At 50.4% G+C, this 19,289-nt stretch overlaps 2 protein-coding genes across 2 annotated transcripts in view; one reads left to right on the top strand and one right to left on the bottom strand.

Moving 5' to 3' along the window:
- GNAT2 (G protein subunit alpha transducin 2) overlaps positions 1-11,991 on the bottom strand; it is a 48,917-nt gene extending 36,926 nt beyond the window's left edge. Inside the window, exon 1 of the mRNA XM_025872368.2 lies at positions 11,898-11,991. The gene's annotated coding sequence lies outside the window, so the exon portion shown is untranslated. The remainder of the gene's footprint in view (positions 1-11,897) is intronic.
- A 1,074-nt stretch (positions 11,992-13,065) lies between these two features.
- LOC112824629 (glutathione S-transferase Mu 1-like) lies at positions 13,066-17,805 on the top strand. Its single transcript, XM_025872593.2, is given in 10 exon segments — positions 13,066-13,101; positions 13,421-13,502; positions 13,921-13,985; positions 14,277-14,352; positions 14,448-14,504; positions 14,507-14,547; positions 15,361-15,394; positions 15,397-15,455; positions 15,542-15,652; positions 17,711-17,805. Coding segments are annotated over 10 exon segments (651 nt in total). The 3' UTR covers positions 17,801-17,805.
- Positions 17,806-19,289: the final 1,484 nt, after the last annotated feature.

Below are 19,289 nucleotides of genomic sequence, written 5' to 3'. Positions count from 1 at the left end.
CAAAATCTTGGGGAGAGGTCAGGGTGGGGCTGACCCACAGACCTGACCTGGGAGCCCTGGTGATCCAAATCTGGGCAATCTGGCGCACAGGACCACAGTAGGGCCTGCAGAGGTGGTTTGGGCTCGGCCGTATTAGGATGGGAAACACAAGGAAGGCTCTGACCTGGAAGAGATTTGTCTCAACCTGGAGCTCACCTTGATGCAGGAGATAGAGGAGGTTTGCCAGCCTCTTGCAGAATCAGGTTTGTGTTTGACTTGGGTTGCTGGAGGGGAGGCAGCATGGGCCAGAGGAGAGTGACACACTGGCCTGCATTTGTTTTTCTACCTCCAAACCACAGGCTTTGGGTTTGTCAGTCTTAGCTGCCCTATCCACATATGCCATGCTATTATTTTCTTAATAGTTTGTTTTATTTTTTCTAAAGGATCTTTTTTAAAAAATTGTATTTATTTGAAAGAGAATGAGTGAGTGAGAGTGAGAGAGAGAGAGAGCACAAGCCGGGGGGAGAGGCAGAGGGAGAAGCAGACTCCCCGCTGAGTAGGGAGCCCAATGCGGGGCTCGATCCCAGGACCTGGGGATCATGACCTGAGCCGAAGGCAGACGCTTAACCAACTGAGCCACCCAGGCGCCCCAATAGTTTTCTTTAAATATTAAGTTAATTCACTTTAAAAAAATTAGTCTCAGTACAACTTCACAAACACTCAGATGGCTATAATAATAAAAAAAAAGATACAGAACAAATAACAAGTGTCAGCAAGGATATGGAGAAATTGCAACCCTTATTATCCACTGCCGGTGGGAATGCGAAATGGTGCAGCCACTGTGGGAAATGGTTTGATGGTTTCTTAAGAAGTGAGACATAGAATTACCACCTGACCCTGCAATTCCGCTCCTAAGATATACCCAAAAGAATTGACAACTTTTATTCAAATAAATAGATGAGCATGCGTGTTCATAGCAGCACTGTTTACAATAACCTAAAAGTGAAAAGAGCCCAAATGCCCATCAACAGGTGAATGGATAGACAAAATGAGGTATACCTGTACAACGGAACATTATGCAGCCACAAAAAGGAAGGGAACACTGACACAGACCCCACACCATGGATGAACCTCGAAAGTATTCCACTAAGTGCAGGAAGCCAGACACAAAAGGTCCATTTATATGAAATATCCAGAATATGTAAAATTCAAAGAGACAAAGTGCAGATTGGTGGTTGCCAGGGTCTGAGGAAGGGGGATGATGGGGGACAACTCACTGCTTAATGGGCGTGGGGTTCCTTTTGGGGTGATAAACATATTTTGGAACTAGTTAGAGGTTCTAATTGCCCAGCACTGTGAATGCACTGACTGCCACTGAATTGCTCGCTTTAAATGTGATTGCTGGTTCGATGGGATGTTAATGTGAATTTCACCTCAACAGAAAAAAACAAGCGAGGAGAAACAAGCAGTCTCAGTTTTCTGACTGGTGAAAAGAGGCTAATGGGAGATGGTAGGGAGCGAAAGAGCATGTGCAGAGGGGCTGGCCTTCAGCTAGTCAAAAAGGACAGCCACTGTCCTCCGAGTGCCACTTGCTAAGGCCGCACCAGGGAGGCCGCCTCTCCCTGCCAACCCTGGGGTGCGGGGTGGGGGGCGTCGGTGGTGAGGCTTACGTACCTGGGCAGAGAACCCGAAAACCCCCAAAGAGCGGCAGTTTCGAGGTAGCGCCTAAAGGGCTGTCGCCGTCCTGCGGACCCAGGCGCGCCCCTCCCCGGAGTGGTCCCGCAGGTGGGCGGCGCGGAGAACCGAGCGGCCCCGGAGGTCAGGGCCCGCAGGGCTGAAGCGGGGCCTTTCCCCGCCGGGGAGCTGCACGTTCGGCCACGAGGGGACGCTGCTGGAGCCGTCCTGCCCAGGTATGGGGCGACGACTTCGGCCTTCCAGAGGACTAATTACTTAAACTTGCAATCTCCTGGTAACCTTGCAGCCTACTAAACGTGGGATGTGTCGGGGTTCCCCAGTCTTCTCGCGCCGCTTACCCGAAGCCAGACGATCCCTCAAGGCTTCTTCTCCCATCCTTCTCTAGCCTGCACCCCCTCCAGAGTAAAGGGGTTACTGCACCTTCTGTGGTGAAGGGGGTGCGCTCAGAGGGGAGAGCAGACATTTCTGGGCCCAGCCACTCCCAACTGCTGCACCAATGGCCTTGCCTCCGCCTTCAGGGCCCGGCCAGTGCCAGATGCAGGCCCAGCGTGAGAAGGCTCCAACCCAGCAGCTGGGGGGAGAGAGGGTTGGTCTCCTAGCTGAAGGTTCAGGGACCTGGGGATCGGATGTGTGTCCTGACCCCTCTATGCTATGAAGCCACACCCTTCCTTCTCTCCCAACCCCTTGGGCATGAGCCCGCATGACCTCTGCTTCATGTTTAATGGGGCACTTCTCAGCCAGGCTGGGGTCAGCCTGGAATCGCAGATTGCCCAGGGAGACCCCAGCCCTCTTGGCCCTTCCTCTGGCGCAGTCCCCAACCCCTGATGCTCCACCAGGGACAGAGCTTCTTGAACCACACCACCAGTACCTCCACCATCCCGGCTGCTCAGAGATCCCTGCTTCTACCCTGCTCCAGGTCAGACCTCCCAAATGCACATGAGGCCATCGCCAGGGTCCTGGGTCCCAGCCTAGACCCTGCTTTGTGCTCAAGCCAGATCCAGCTCATTGCCTTGCCCACCCGGCCCCACCCTTCCTCTGCATACTTGCTTTGTATTTCTTTGTATTCAGAATACCACTAATCTTCTCAAGTTATTGAAAAGCCCAGAAGTTTAATACAAGGGGCCTCTTGCAACTCAATGAAGTTTTTGACCCCTGGGGACACTGTTCGGAAGCTTTCCAGCACATTCTTTCTAGTTTGTGGTCTCTCTCTGGCATATCTGTTGCCGTGTTTACACCCCGTGAAGTGTTTATAAGATCTACATTAACACTGGAATATTCTAGCCTTGAGAAGTTGAGTTTCTTGCCGATAATGAATACAAAGGACACAAAGCCATCTAAGAAACATCCACTGTGCTTGACATGTGAGGGCCTCTTAGCATACTTGCCAAGTCTGTCTAGCGTCAGCTCCCACAGGGTTTGGAAACAGTCTTGGATTGTTGTTGGATCCTTCCATCCTGTGGTTTCACCCTGCAGCCTCTTCTAGGCAGTGTGGTGTCCTGGCTAGAGCCAGTCCAAATGTTTGTTCCTCAGTGACTAGCTGTGTGTCCTTGGGCGGGTTACTTCATTTCTCTGGCCCTCAGCTTCCTCGTCTATAAAATGGGGGGAAGAAATATGTAAAGTGCTCTTTCCTAAACAACTTGGTCACGCTTAAAGTGGCTGCCAGGAAGTCATCACTCTTCGAGGCGTCCAGAAGCAGAGGCCTGGGGAAGGGGACAGCCCAGGGTGCTGGGGAGAGGGGTTGCCACCTGGTGCTACGTTCCTGCACCCTTAGGCAAAAAGCAGGAGCAAGACCATTTCCAACCTCTGGCGGTTTGAGGAGCAGAGCCCTCTGTCTGGGCAGAGGCAGTGTTGTTCTCAGAGGTATTAGGTGTAAGGCCCACAGCCAAGTGTGGGATCAAATCTCAGAGAACAACAGAGCTCCCAGGACCTTGGATGAGAATCCACACGCCCAGATATGCTGACAGCCGCTGGGGGTCCCGCAGCTGGAGGGTAGCAGAGCCAGGCATGGGCGGGAGATGGCGCACACTTACTGAACATTTACTGTGTGCAGCCCTGCTTCTAAGTGCTTCTCATGTCTTAGCAGATTTAATCCCCCAAACAACTCCCACTGAATGAAAGCTCCGTAAAGGCTGAACTTCGTCCATTTTGGTCACTGCTGAATTTCACAAGAGTGCCGAGCACAGTAAATAGATGCCTAGTAAAAATCTGGAGAATGAACAAACGCTATGAAGCGCATATGTACTACGGTGATGGTAAAGGGCAGTAAATGCCCTTTAAGGTAAATGCCTTGGATGGTAAAGGGCAAAGGCAGGATTCGAACTCAGGTCACGGCGAGAGGCTGCCTCCAGATTTCTCCCCTCTTCCTCCCGCCTGTTCGCACCGAATGTTGGACGAGTTTCTTTTCCTTCTTGCGATCTGTTGGCTTGGAGTTCTTCCTACCTTGGCTGTCTGTAGACATTTGTAGAACTCAGACAAAATACCTTTGGGGCACTCAGCTCCACCTACTATCGATTTCCCAATTTCACAGAGTATAGCAATAACGGGTCTGGTTTACAAGTACTTCAGACTCTAGTTTTTCAGGACGCCAGGGTGTTGAAGGGAACTCGACTTCCTGGGGCTGAAGCCTTTACACACAGTCGGAAGTCCTTCTGGACTGTTCCGCATGTTTTGTGCAGATGTGAGAAATGGAGGTGATGGTGTCTGAATATGCTCTTCCCAAGGGGTCACACGTTTGAAAAGAAACTTGGACTGAAATAAAGAAGGTCAAGCCGGGAGGCGAGCCGCCATCAGTGTGGCTGGGTCTCTGCCTCAGTTCAGGTCCTCTTCTGCTCTCTGCCCGCCCCCCCATGCCCCCGCCCCTTCTCCTCTCTCCTCCCCCTCCACCTACTTCTCACTACTTCCCCTCCCACCTCACCCCCAGAGACTCATTCCCTCATTCTAGACCCGGAGGGCTCGGGACATGCCTGGCCCGGCCCAGGAGGCCGTCTCCAGTCCGAGGCTCTCCACCCTCGCTGCCCAGCGGCAGCACTGCTGGGGCTGGAGAGAGATGGATGCAAGTGCCCTGCATCACCATCCACCTGAGATGCGAATGCAGCAGGTGTGGGCAGAGTCCAGGACTCTGCAGTAACAGCCTCTACCCCACCTGTGGTTCTGATGCACAGCCTTTGTTGTGCCTCAGGCTGGGTTTCCTTAATTTGGGGCTATGTGAAGAAGAAAGAAAAGGGCGTCTCTAGAATCATAGCGCCGGCACTGTGGAGAGGTCTAACGCACTCAGGAGGCCTACTTGGGATTCTGCCCTCCATCTTCACTGAGATATAACTGACATATAACACTGTGGAATTTCAAGGTGTACAACGTGATGGTTTGATACAGATCTATATTATGAAACGGTTGCCACAATAAGGTGAATTAACACCTCCATTGTCTGACATAGTTACCATTTTTTCTGTGTGTGCTGAGAACATTTTTTTTATTTGAGAGAAATAAGAGAGAGAGAGAGAGAAGGCTCATGACCTGAGCCAAAATCAAGAGTCAGACACTTACCTGACTGAGGCACCTAGGTGTCCCCTGGTGACATTTAAGATCCACTCTCTAAGCAATTTTTTTCAAAATGTTTATTTATTTATTCAAGTAGGTTCCGCACCCAGTGTGGACTCACAACCCTGAGATCAAGACCTGAGCCAAGATCAAGAGTCAGATGCTCCACTGACTGAGCCATCCAGGTGCCCCAACAAAGAGGTTATTTTTAACCGTCATAGGCAAATCCCTGATTTGGAAAATTGGAAAGTGGAAAAATTCAGAAGTGGGAAAAGTTGCATAGGGATGAATTTTGTGCTGTCAGAATGGCTGATGTGTAACACCAAATATTTTTAAATGGAGTTTAGTAAAGATGCTTCATGATATTACTCATAATAGCAGAGATACACCAGCAACAATATTAAACCAACATCAGTGGGGTACTACAGAAGTATTGCCAAGGATATTTTTAAGACATGTCACGCTGCTGACAATGTCTTAAAATGTCCTGTCAAGGTAGAATGTGGACAAGAACCAAAGTCTCGAGAGCCCTTCACACTTGCAGATGGACTTTATGCAGTTGCCTCTTGCAATGGATTATAAATGTTTGGATTATTTTCTGTTTTCTTCTCAGAGAAGATTAAAGATTTTCCTTGCCAGGGAGCTACGGTTCTAACTGTAGCAAAAAAAAAAAAAAAAATTTTTTTTTGCTTGATTTTTATCTCCCACCCTGGGAAATTTCCACTTGTCTCTCTAATAATGACAGACACTCATTTTACTGGTACTGTAATTAAGGAACTCTATAAAGTTTGTCTTTTACCCCCAAATTTTTGCCAATCTTGTTATCCATAGAAGGGAAAATAGAACTAGTGGAATCCTAAAAGCTGAAATTAATGAAGCTTCCTTAAACTCCCACAGCCTAACATATTACCATTAGCTTTAATGTGTATAAGATCAACCCCTTCTGGGACTCAAAGGTTATATTCTTATAAATTAATAAGAGGTTGGTCCATGTGTTTGAAAATCCCGCCCCCCAATCTTAGATTCTATCCTATTACAAGATATGATTGAAATATGATTACATTCTACAAGGGACTCATACAATAACTCTAGCTTTATCATAAACAAGTCTGAGCTGCCTTTCCAAACCACTCACCTATGATCAACAACAGGAGATTGTGTGTTCTAGAAAAGACGCCTGAAGTAAACTGCCCTTGAGCTTCGATGAAAAGGATCTTACATATCCTGTTAACTGACCCAACATTAGACTTGTAAAGTATTGATCCTTAGGTTAATATTTACTAGCTCAAAAGATATACAACACTTCCTCCTGAGGATTGGACATCCATTCTATTGGAAATCTTAAACTGAAATTCTTAGGAATTTTCTAGAAGATGCTACTTCAGAAGTGAACAGCTTCTGCTCAAGACTTTGGTTTGAGATTAATTCTGATTCAATTTATGTCAATTCAAAAACGACTCACATCAGTCTTATTAAAAAGAGGATAACTTAATTACATTGCTTCCATGAAAAGGAAATCAGCACTTTACCTTTTGGCGTGGAGACCTATTACCGGGACTAATAGTCATTTTTTTTCCTGTTAATTGCCTATTTTACATTTGGCCAATGTCTCCTGCTTTTTTTTTTTTTTTAAAGATTTTATTTATTTATTCATGAGAGACAGAGGAGGAGAGAGAGAGAGAGGGAGAAGCAGAGGGAGAAGCAGGCTCCCAAGGAGCAGGGAGCCCGATGCGGGACTCGATCCCAGGACCCTGGGATCGTGACCTGAGCTGAAGGCAGACGCTTAACCATCTGAGCCACCCAGGCGCCCAATGTCTCCTGCTCTTAAATGTTACTGCACAGCCACTGTCACATTGATAGTTCAACATCTCATCCTATCATTGAGGGAGATGAAGATGAGCTCTGGTTTAACTATAAACTATGCTCCATGCACACTCTTCTGACCTCAGGAAAATGTCAGCATCGGGAGAAATCTGGATTTCATGAATTAATGTCTTGGGGTCTGACTTTGTCACTGGCCCAAAGGTGGGGTAGGGGACTGAGAAAGAAAGAAAGTAGCCCCTGATGTTTCAGAAGAGTGTGCATGGAGTGTAGACCTCAGTTGCAAGCTGCTCAGATCCGGCAGGACCCCGTTCTCCTCTTGTTTGTTTGTTTATTTATTTTTAAATTAAAGTATAGTCGGGGGGGTCGGTCTGGGTGGCTCAGTCGTTAAGCGTCTGCCTTCGACTCAGGTCATGATCCCAGGGTCCTGGGATCGAGCCCCGCATCGGGCTCCCTGCTCGGCGGGAAGCCTGCTTCCCCCTCTCCCACTCCCCCTGCTTGTGTTCCCTCTCTCGCTGTCTCTCTCTCTCTCTGTTAAATAAATAAATAAAATCTAAAAAAAAAAAAAAAGAATCAATAGAACTTAGAAAAAATTATAGTCAACATACAAGATTACACTAGTCTCAGGCATACAACATAGAGATCTGACATTTGATACACATCAGGAAATGCTCACCTTGAGAAACATAGGTACCAACTGTCACCATGTGTTATTACAATGTTACTGACCCTATTCCCTATGCTGTACTTTTCATTCCCATGACATATTTATTTGATAACTGGAATTTGTATCTCTTCATTCTGTTCCCTTACTGGACAAGTCATCCCACAGAATAACAACCTCTCAGTTACTCTGAGACCATGATAAAACAAAACAAGACCACTTTATGATTTTACCTAATCACAAAAAAAGGGCACTGTGACAAAATACCCAAGCACAGAATTCTCCCTAACTTTCTGACAGCATCCAATCTAGAGTGAGCCCCACCCCAGACCCACCCCCTGCTTCCTGGGGCCCTCCCCCACATCACCCAAGCAAAACCGGCATCCTCTGATGAGGTGTTTCTCACACTTTCTTCCTGAGACACTCTGGTTCTCTGTGTGGCTTCAAGGACCAATAAACCCAACTTCCTACTCCTCCGTGTTCCTGGTGGTCTTTCGTTGGAGGGCAGTGACAGTGTCCATCATGGTCATTTAAAATTCTCGGCCCAGATATTAAAGCAATGCTGTGCCTGACGGTGAATGTTGTTCAGATTGTTGCTTTCTCTTAAAATAATTGTACTTCTCAGATGCCCATGACTGTCTCTCTCCTACTCTGATCTCTCTCTCTCTTTTTTCCCCCAAGAGTCTTATAAAAAGATACACAAAATTGTAGAAAGTGAGTTAATCAGAGGAAAAAATGAAATAAAAAGACAAGAAACAGCACTGAGTCAGAGGCCAGATTCACACAGAGTGAACATCATGAGAGCCTGTATTCTTTCCAGATGACAGAATTTGGCTGTGACTTGCCTAGAACTCAAGGTGAGAATGAAGTACAATTTGTTAGGCAATTCTGGGCCTATAAAAAATAAAAATAAGAAAACGAACCAGTGGCTCGGGGAAAGCCACCTTCTTCCAGGAATGACCCCTTAGAAGAATGTTTCCTACAAGATCCCATTAAATGTAATGAATACCACACATATTATCCACAAGGGAAAACCCGATGACAGGTTTCAAGGGACTATCTTTTGCAACATCCTTCTAAGGAAGTGTTTTAGGATCCACAATAAGGACTGGCCCGCTTCCTGGGCCAGGCTGTAGACATCACAGGGCTCCCTGCCACAAAATGCTCTGCCCCCCACCCCCCTTCACTGCCCTCTCTGCCCTGCTGACCCGCCCTCTCCTGAAGGAGCCCTACTTCTGGTGCGTGGATGATCCCGGGCTGGCTCCATCCATCCGCGCGTGCGGGGTTTTGAAGAAGGCCCCGTTACCTGTTTCCGGGCCTCTCTGGAACCCCGTGGGGTGCTGGCTGAGGCAGAGGACCTAGTGCCTTCCTGCAGGTGACAGCCAGTCAAGATTCCCTCCCTTCTTCCTGGCCCCAGAGCTACAGCTTTCTCCAGCTTCTCTGATGGGAACCCAGGAAAAGCAAGGGGGACTTAAAACACTCGAGGGTCTTTCTTTGTCAAAGATCTATAACAAATAATCTGGGAGGGGACGCACAGGTACTGGAGTACCTTTTGTAAGAGCAATCAGCGGTAGCCCGGGGCTCTTCATCCCTTCTGCTGGCTCGGTTTGGAGAGATATCAGAGAGGCTCAAGGCTCAAGTCCCATGAAAGGGATTTTCCCCAGGGTCTCCCAACATAGCCAGCAGGTGTCAAAATGCCGAAGCTCTGCTCTGTTAAAGTCATCTTCTGAGGGGTTGTGTTATTTTATCACAATTTTTTTTTTTAAATGTGGTCTAAAGACGCTCTTTCTGAAAGGCTGTTTTAACCAAAGGTTACAACTTCGTGTATCTAAAGGAATGAAGAGACTGCAGAAATAAATAATATCAGGCATATTATTCCTTGCATCTGAGCGTTTGCTGAGCGTTTGCATGGAGTGTCGAGTTTAGATTCGCATCTTCTGACAGAATCCTGGAGCGTGGCTAGGAGGCAGCATCTGCTGCATCAGCCTGGCACACAAGGGACTCATCTGGTGAGCTTTTGAAACTACAGAGGCCACCGTGCACTTAGGGCTCTGATGTCATTAGTCTGTGACAGGCTTCGGGCATCGGTATGGTTAAAAGTTCTCTAGATGATTCTAACATGCAGAAAAGGTGGAAAGTTACTGCTTTGAAGTCACCAGAACTGGGGAAAGGCTGATGATTTTTTTTTTTTTTTTTTTTAATAAAAGTTAAGCAACCCACCCAGGGTACATGCCTAAAGAGCCAGTCAGGGATTGTCTGTGTCTCTCTGCTATAGTTTCCATCTTCTTGTTCGTAGTCTAATCCATTTAAACAGCAGCTTTCTGTCTTTGTTTATGGTGTAATCAGGTATGACTCTTTAGGGCTTGTAGATCTGTCACTTGATCTGAATAGCCACCTTGTGAAATACGGTAGGTAGTAGAATCCTTATTTTCCGGGGGGGAAGGAAGTCTCCTTTATTCAGTGTGAAGGGACTGAGCAAGTAGCCACCAGGTATGGGCAAGGGATGGGGCAGAGACCCCCCCCCCCGATGGTACATGTGACACAGTCCTGCTGTCACTACCTTGGATCGGTGTCCCTGAGACCACGGTGACCCTGTGGTTCATGAAAGGAACCAGGGTTGTCCTGTGGCTGCACTGGAGTGTTCTTCTAGACCTTCCATACACTTTGCATAACAAAATATTAATGTGCAACAAGTCTGCTCTGAGAAACAGACTGTGACAAAAAGCCGTCTCAGAGGACAAAAGCATACTGACTTTTCCATCAATCGCAAGATGAGATGAGCGATTATTTTATGGACAAATAAGAAATGTAAAAGACCCTACCGTGTAACTACAATGCACTGTGGATTCTAAGACATCCTGATTCTGAAGTCACTTGATTTGATGATGTTAGTGTTAGAAAGTGGGGGGACAGTACATCTTAGGGTCGATGTGCTATGTCCTCTTTTTATGCTCCATAAAGAATCCATATTTTCCCAGGGCCCAATAGCCCAGAGTTAAACTCCAAGTACCTGAATTTTATGAGCCTTGTTCCTCCTCATCTCTGTTATTCCCGAAGTCTCCACAACAACCCAGGGCTCCCTCCCAGCACCAACATACCAGGCGGCTCCTTGTTGATCTCCTCATGCTCTAGACCAACACCGTCTAGTGGAAATATGCTGGCCATATGTCTAATTTTAAGTGTTCTAGTAGCCACATTAAAAAGTACAAAGAGAAAAAAAGTAACTTTAGTAATATATTTTATTTAACCCAATATATCCAAAATAGCATAATTTCTACATGTAAATCAATTTAAAAATTATTAGTAAAATATTTTACAAGCTTCCCCCTCCCCCACCCTTAAGTCTTTGAAATGCGGTGTCTATTTTATACTTAGAGCATATATCAATTTGGACCTACATTTTCACTGGAAATATTTGACCTGTATCTAGATTGCAAAACATTTACAGTTGAAAAGATGGATTCACATACCCAGCGTGTCCCAAACACACCTAAAAGCTTTTCAATAACCAAATTGAGTATCAGTTTTAAAAATTAAACTCATTAGGGCACCTGGGTGGCTCAGTTGGTTAAGCGACTGCCTTCCGCTCAGGTCATGATCCTGGAGTCCCGGGATCGAGTCCTGCATCGGGCTCCCTGCTCAGCAGGGAGTCTGCTTCTCCCTCTGACCCTCTGACCCTCTGACCCTCTTCCCTCTCGTGCTATCTCTCATTCTCTCTCTCTCAAATAAATAAATAAAATCTTAAAAAAAATTAAACTCAGTAAAATGAAATGACGAGTTGAGTTTGTCAGTTGCACCAGCCCTCTCTCAAGCTCTGTTGCCCACACATGGCTGGTGGATACCACCTGGCACAGCACACGTTCTAAAGCACAGGTTTCTTGAGGGTTGGGATTTTACCTTTGCATTCTCAGAGTCAAACACAGAGCCCAGCACACAGAGGTACTGAAATGTTTGTTGAATGAATGGCTAGTAGAATTGGGACTTTGAACAAAGGGATAATCAAGAGCATAGCAACATGTTTACAGAACATGGGGGACCTGGATCAGTACAGCCCAACTTCTCTGGCATAGACCTCCCTCACCTAAATCCTTTTAAGATTACAGAGAACCCTCCCTTCTTCTGTTTTCACATATCCACGAAGACTTGCAATACCCTTTATACAAAGGGAAATGAGCCACAGGCCGAGTTCTGTCCCCCTTACCTAGTTTGAAGTAGTCTCCTGCCTTCAAAGAAGAAAATTGGCAGGTAGGACATTGTTGTCACAGATCACAGATCACAGAAGAACCTGATTGGCCACCTGAGCCTCCCTGACCTACAGAAAAGCACACATGGGTGGGAAGCCAGGGTCAGGCTGGAATGCATGGACTAGACAGCTGAGGGTCTGCTGGGGACCAGCCTGTCTGTGGTCCTGTGGGGCGGCCTCCACCCTCCTGCTGACCATCCCCTCTGGCTGCCCTCTGTGCCAGTCAGAGAATCCCCCTTCCCCCTTCAGTCACATTCTGTGTGTGACACCACCACACTCCCTGTCACGTCACTGTCCTGGCCACCTGGGGACATTTAGCTGACTGGTAGGACTGCACCCTGCCCTTTGCTGGGACTGGTTCTGGATTTAGAGTCACAGTTCCAGTCCTAACGGTCATTGATTGATTTCCACTTGAGCTAAGGGGTCTCAGCCACGTGACTGAAGGGCTGGGGACTCCACAGGCCCTGAAGGAAACACTGAGGCCACAGTTCCTTTTCTCTGGCCCTTGTCCTGGGTGGTAGTCCCCACCCACGGATAATGTGTTCTCCAAGGGTCGTCCTGGGAGGAATTTTCAAAGTGGCCTGAGTCCTGGGTTTCCCGGGACAGGCCCTGCTTTAAACTCCCGATTGGAGGGACACCGCTGTTTGGCTTTAACTTGGCAGCCAGAGGCTCCCCGCGTCCCTGGGATCTGGACAGCGCAGGGGCGAGGCGGAGTGATGCACAGGGAGAAGAGGAGGGAGAAGGGTATGCGCTTTCTGTGATTCAGGCTCGTCTCCGAGCGCCCCGCCAGCTCCCAGACTTGGAGACAGACCCTGCACGGGGAGGGGAGCCGTGGGCTGGCGGGGAGCCGTGGGCTGGCGGGGAGCCAGGGGCTCCCGAGGCCAGGAGGCCTTCCCCCAGGACGCTCCTTCTGCACCCCCCGCACCCCCCCGGCTGCGGGACATACCGCGTCTTTGGGCGCTTCGCTTCAGCTCCCAGCCTCGGGTAGTGGAAGCTGGCCGGGGCGGGGCACAGGCGGGGCCTAGAGGCGCAATCAGGCCCCGCCCCGGCCCCGCCCACACCCGGATGAACTTGGAGCCCAGTTCTGCCTAGGCCTTACCCTAAAACCGCGAAATGCTCACTGACCATGGCCATGATCTTGGGTTACTGGGATATCCGCGGGGTGAGCGAGGGGGCCGCCAGGCTGGATGGGAAGGAGACGAACAGGGGCAGGAAATGCGCAGTAGACACCAATACTACCAGAATGTTCCTGCTCAGGGCTGGGTGCAGTTCAACCCTTTCCAGCAGTCTGTCCTTCTCAGGTGGACGTGTTTCTGAGTGTGTTGCGGGAGGGGGCGGGGAGCAGGGGATTGCGGAGGGTTGCGGAGTGGGTGCCAATGCACGTGTCTGGGGGCACTGGGGTCTGTGAGGTTACCTGGTGCAGAGAAAGCCACCAACTCAGGACTTCCATCTCTGACCTCTGCCTTGGGCATCTCTCCCAGCTGGCTCACGCCATCCGCCTGCTCCTGGAGTACACAGACTCACACTATGAGGAAAAGAAGTACGCGATGGGGGACGATAAGGGCATCCCGGTCACTTTCCGACTTTTGGTACCGAGCTACCCTTGCCCTGGCCACGTGCTTCTCCCTCTGCCCCACCAGCTGGAGCAGGGCCTGCCCTTCCCTAACTCCTTCCAGGTGCAGCTGGCCTTACTCGGCAGGACATGAGGGGGGGTGCTGGACCCCCTGTTTCAGTAACTGGGATGGGTTCCCCTTAGGGCTTGGGTAAACCTTTTGTAAGCTTACTCATACAGGTTCCAGAGTCTTATAAGTGTTCTTTGCCCCCAAACCTGGGATGTGAGACTTAGTGTTCCAGATTCCAGATCCACCTTTTGGGGAGCTTTGCCACTGATCCTTGGTGGGTTCCCCACCCTGCCCCCGCCCCAGGCCCAATGAGAGTGGGCTCTGGGGAGGTGTGTTTCCCTCCATCTTCTCCACCACAGCTCCCGACTATGACAGAAGCCAGGGGCTGAATGAAAAATTCAAGCTGGGCCTGGACTTCCCCAATGTAGGTGCAAGGGGTGGGGGTGATGTGGGGGCAAGTGAGAGGGGTGGGTACTCCACCTGCTTTCCCAGCTCAGAGGTTACAGGATTTGCTGCCTTCTGCTCAGCCTCTCAGCTTCCTGGTTCTTGTCACTGCCTGTCCCCCATGCTCTATGTTCCAGCTCATTCATCCATTTTACAGTGGATTGCTTTAGTGCCTACCATGAGCCAGGCACTGGGAGTGCCCTTCTTCAAGGGTGAGGGTGCTGGAGGGGGGGCCCTGTGGCCTACCCACCTGCCCCTGTTGCCCTTACAGCTGCCCTACTTAATTGATGGGGCTCACAAGATCACTCAGGGCAACGCCATCCTTCGCTACATTGCTCACAATGAGTGGGGCTGGGGGCGGGATGCAGGGGAACAGTGGCGTGCCCCCTGTGCTTGCCTGGGGTGGGATGCTGAGGGTGAGTCTCCGCTGTGTGGGCTGTAGGTGGGAAGACAGAAGAGAAGAAGTGTCGCATGAACATTTTGGAGAATGAGGTTATGGACACCGCCTATACTTTGCCAGGATGTGCTACAGCCCTGATTTTGTGAGTCACCTCCCTGGGGGCTGGGATGGACAGGGTTTGACGGCGGACTGGACTCTTGTGTGCCATCTACACGGGGCCTTGTTTGTCATTTGAACCCCAAGGAGCAACTGATTCTCCAAGCCACTCCCTATACTTTCACCAGAGTGGCCGTTATAATTCAATACATCAGATGAACACTCAGTTCCTTCTAACCTTAGGGTAGAGTCCAGTCCCCAGGGTGGAAATTCAGTTCCTGGACAGTGTGCTTACCTTGTTTGCTCAGCACAGTCGTCCTGACACCCTGAGGCCTGAGCACTCTGTCCGGCAGGCAGCACAGGGACAGACACGGGGCCTTGTACCTCCTTCTCCTTCCTCTCTGTCTCTCAAATTCTACATCTTTCCAGGACAGCTCAAGTGCCTCTCCTATCTGTCCCTGACCAGGAAGAACTTAGGACTTCTTTCCCCAGGCCCTTTCAGTTGTGTGCTTCTTTGCTTCTGCCTGACATCTGCGCCCAGAGCTCTGCCGGGTTCTCGCAGCCCTCCTGGGTCTGAGCTCTGGGAGGGTGCTTGGAGATGAGTGGTGACAGATTCAGGGACAGCGAGGTGGTGTTCTCTGCCTTCCCACAGCCTCTCACGGATGGGAGGTGGGACCCAGTAGAAGTCTGCTGAACACAGCTTGGATAAATCATCGCCTGGGCAATGACCCCCCCTCCAGTGGGGGGACGTGGCTGCTCACCCCTTGGCAGCTGGGGGTCATGCACTGCCCGGGGGAGACCTGCCTCTCTGCCCAGGGAGTCTGAGCCTGAGGGTGGTGATGGCTGTTCTGTGCCTCAGGAGAAACTGAAGCCTGGGTACCTGGAGGGACTCCCTGCTCCCTGCTCCTCTGCTCACAGTTTCTGGGGAAGAGGCCTTGGTTTGCAGGGGAGAAGGTAAGGGGAAGGCTTTGGGGGGTGGGAAGCTGTCATTTTCCCCAGGTTCAGAGTTACCTGCTCACTCCTCCTTTGCCTTTCTTTAGCTCACCTACGTGGATTTCCTGGCTTATGCCATTCTTGATACACTGCGTATATTCGAGCCCAAGTGCCTGGATGCATTCCCAGCCCTGGAAGAGTTCAGGGCCCGCTTCGAGGTGATTTCTTTATCCTCCTTACTGTTTATATCTCTTTTGTCCTTCCTCCTTTTGCTGGATGCTTTCCTAGTCCTGTATGCAGAATAAAGAATAAGTAGCATTTATTGAGGTTTTGCTATATCACGATTTGTGCTCAGGATCTTAACATATTTGTGTCAAATCAAATCTGGACAACATTCCTACATGGTAGAAGAATTATCAGCTTATTTTTGCTGGTAAGGAAACTGAGTCTGAAGGGATAAGTCATTCGCTGAAGTTCACCGAGCCAGTACTGTCTGTTCTGGGATCTGACTCAGCCTCTGGCTTCTGTAGGCAGCAGGCCATGGTTCTCTCTTTCCTGGGCCAGAAGGAAGCTCATTTGCTTTACTTGTCTGGGTTATGCAGCTCAGGACCCTGTGGATGCGGCCGCAGTTCGGGAGCGTGTGTGGTGCTGGCGTTGCGTTAGGAGAGCCGAGCCATGGTAGCGATGAGACTACATAAGAAGGGCAGAGACGGCATTTCCTGGGGATGCCCAGGCAGCTTTGCAGCAATCCGATCCCCGCCTGGGCCCGCCCTGAGATCCCCAGGAATGTCCTGGGTCCTGGGCTGTGAGTGCATGGGTGAGGGCGCCTGTGGAAGGAGTCTGTCCTGAGTGTCCTGTGGTGGGCACCTTCCTTACCTCCCTGTCTCCCTGCCCTTCTTCTTTCCCATTACCCGAGATTCTGTGTCAGAGCTGGGGCAGTCCATTTATTTTCAGTCCTATTGGCCGATCGGATCTTCTCCCGGGTGTGAGGCACTGTGTCAGGCACAGTGGGGATGCCAGGGTGACGCGGCCCTGGAGCCACCGTCCTGGGGCTCAGAGCGCTTGGAGAACTAGAGGAACACCCAGCCGTGTGGTGTGTGTGGGGCCAGGTGGGTGCAGGAGGAGCACAGCCTGGACCTCCCCTGGTGTCCCTGGTCACCCTTAGTCCCTCACTGGAGGCCAGCGGACTGTGCTTTGTGAGCGATATGGGGCTTTGAGGCATTTGTCCAACAGGATTTTCAGGCGGCAGTCTGTTTCTCTTTCCCATTCTGCATCAAGAGATGTGCTTTTTGAGCCGGTTCTTATCAGCCCTGGTTGTGGGTCTGGGTGATTGGCCTTGGAGATTATGCCAGAGCTCCGGGGACTGGCTGGCAGGAGGGACAGAGGGTGGCTGTGGGCTGCAGTGTGTGGCCCGCTGGGTATAGGCAGTCCCAGGAACTTGGAACCCTTTAGAACTCACTGGGCCCTCTGGGTCTTGGGAAGATGGTACTCAGATACCCCTGAGTGCCCTATGCCCTCTTGGCTGCAGCAGGCCTGGGGAGGAGGTAGTAGGTGCCCATGACACTGGGGACAGGTACCAGGCCAAGCAGTTGGACTTTCAGTAATTAGAGTCTGGCCTGGCCTGGCCTTCATGCTCCCAGCCTCTCTCACTTCATGCAGCTTTTGCTGAGTCACTGGGTGAGGTCTGGCCTCTCCTGCAAGCTGCATGGCCACAATCTGAGCCTCCGTGTTCTGCTGGGGTTCCCTATGTGGCAAACTCTGAGAAGCCAGGTTGCTCCCTCTGCCAAAGGGGGATGTTTGTAAGACAGGGAGGGACAGGGCCTCCTGGAGGAGGGGGGAGAAGGGGCGGAGGAGGGAGGCCAGCCGGAAGAACACAGCCCTGGCAAGAGAACCAGCTGCCCTCCAGCCCTTCCCACCTGCTAGCCCTGGGAGCCCGAGGTGGCCGCTGAAGCCCTTTGGGCCTTTGGTTCCCTTCTGCTGGGTGGTGAGAGTAGGACCCATCTTGTAGGGTGGTTGGTGGGGTTTCTACACCTGTATCATCATCTCTGGGGGATCTAAAGCACCGGTACAGGTAGAGTCTCCATATCTTAGTCAGATGTCCCATTAGTTACAGGAAGCTGGATGACTTTCCAGAGCAGGGACCACAGGGAGACTGTGCTGTGTCTCAACACTGGCCTCACAAGGAAGCGACCCGAACTTGGTGCACCTCAGTGGGGCTGCATGAATCCCAGTGAGGCCGCACACCCTGATGTTGGACTCTCTCTTTCCACCCTCAGAGCCTGAAGAAGATCTCTGCCTACATGAAGTCCAGCTGCTTCCTCCCAGCCCCTCTGTTTCTAAAGATTGCCGTGTGGGGCGGCAAGTAGGGCCTACGTGGGAGGGGGTGCCGGTGAGGAGCCAGAGTTGTGCTTGCTGTGTCTCCCCCAACAGCTGTCTTGCTTCTTTGTCCTTTGTTATATTCCTTTGTCCCCTCGAAATACCTATGGGCCCCCTTTTTTCCCTCCCAAACCTGTCTTCAACCGGGCCCTTTGTTGTCAGCTCTCTACTTCAGCAAACTTCCTCCCCCACCAGTGTTATCCCTCCTGCACTAAAGCCAACCAGACCATTCTTCCCTGGGTGGTTGCTCCACCTGCAGGAGCCGGACTGGACTCCTGGCCTGGGGAGCCCTGCCGTGAGCTCCCCCGGGCTGCCCCGAAGCCCCGTAAGACCTGGAGTGCAGGCCCGGCTCCCCCAGGGTAGTCCCTGCCCAGCCCTGCCTGATCTGCAGTAAAGCCTTACTCACCCTGACCTGGCCTGTGTTCTTCCCTTCTGGCCTTTGGATTCAAGACTGAGCATATCTGGGGACATGGGAGTTCCCTTTTCTGGTGTCTGTTGTACCAGCCCAGTGGATCTGGATGTGTGTGTGGTGCTAGGAAAGGGCATGTGTAGGATTATAAGGATTCTTGCTTGTTTCTATCTACTTCATAGACTTCTGTGCCTCAGCATGGGGTCTCTGCAGAAAGAGGGGGGCCCTTCTGTGCCTAGGTCCCTCCTTAATGCAGCATTCCTGGAGTGCCTCCTGGAAGCTCACAGTAAGTACTGTGTCGTGGTCCGGGGGCTCTCAGGGCTTGGGCAGTCCACCTATAGTGGTCACCCTTCCCTGGGTGCTCTCCCTGCTTTGGGAACCCTTCCTCCATGCCCTTACAACTGTGCAAGGTGAAAGGAAATGTAATCACTTATGTTGAGGGGTTTTCAGAAGCAGCCAGGAGGCTATTAAGGAGATGGACCTTATGCACATCCTCATTAATGAAACCACGAACTTTGACCTGGGCCACATTGCAAATATTCCAAGGACTCTGCCCAAATACCTGAATCTTTCTTTGGAAATTTGTATAGGTAACATTTCAAGGGAGACACCCTGTTGATTTTGACTGGATATTCATATAAACTTTTTAAAGAGATGAGTGGTAGACCTAATCCTTATCTGTAAGTTTTGAATTTATATTGTTTCTTCCCATGTACAAAACCATTTTTCCCTACAAATAGTTTTGGTTTTGTTTTTTTGCGTTGGGGGGGGGCATAAAGGAAAGCAGAATGTTTTATCATGATTTTTGCTTTAGCAACTTTGGGACAAATTAAAAGTCCTAAACTCTCGGGGCGCCTGGGTGGCTCAGTTGGTTAAGCGACTGCCTTCGGCTCAGGTCATGATCCCGGAGTCCCGGGATCGAGTCCCACATCGGGCTCCCTGCTCAGCGGGGAGTCTGCTTCTCCCTCTGACCCTCTTCCCTCTCGTGCTATCTCTCATTCTCTCTCTCTCAAATAAATAAATAAAATCTTTAAAAGTCCTACACTCTGGTGCCCGGAGGCCGGGGGGGG

This window comes from Callorhinus ursinus, unplaced genomic scaffold (genome assembly GCF_003265705.2).
Source record: "Callorhinus ursinus isolate GAN/ISIS: 27379988/994484 unplaced genomic scaffold, GSC_fseal_2.0 scaffold9, whole genome shotgun sequence".
Classification (NCBI taxonomy): Eukaryota; Metazoa; Chordata; class Mammalia; order Carnivora; family Otariidae; genus Callorhinus; species Callorhinus ursinus.
Note: the sequence above shows the minus strand (reverse complement) of the source record. Positions and strands in the feature narration are given on the sequence as shown.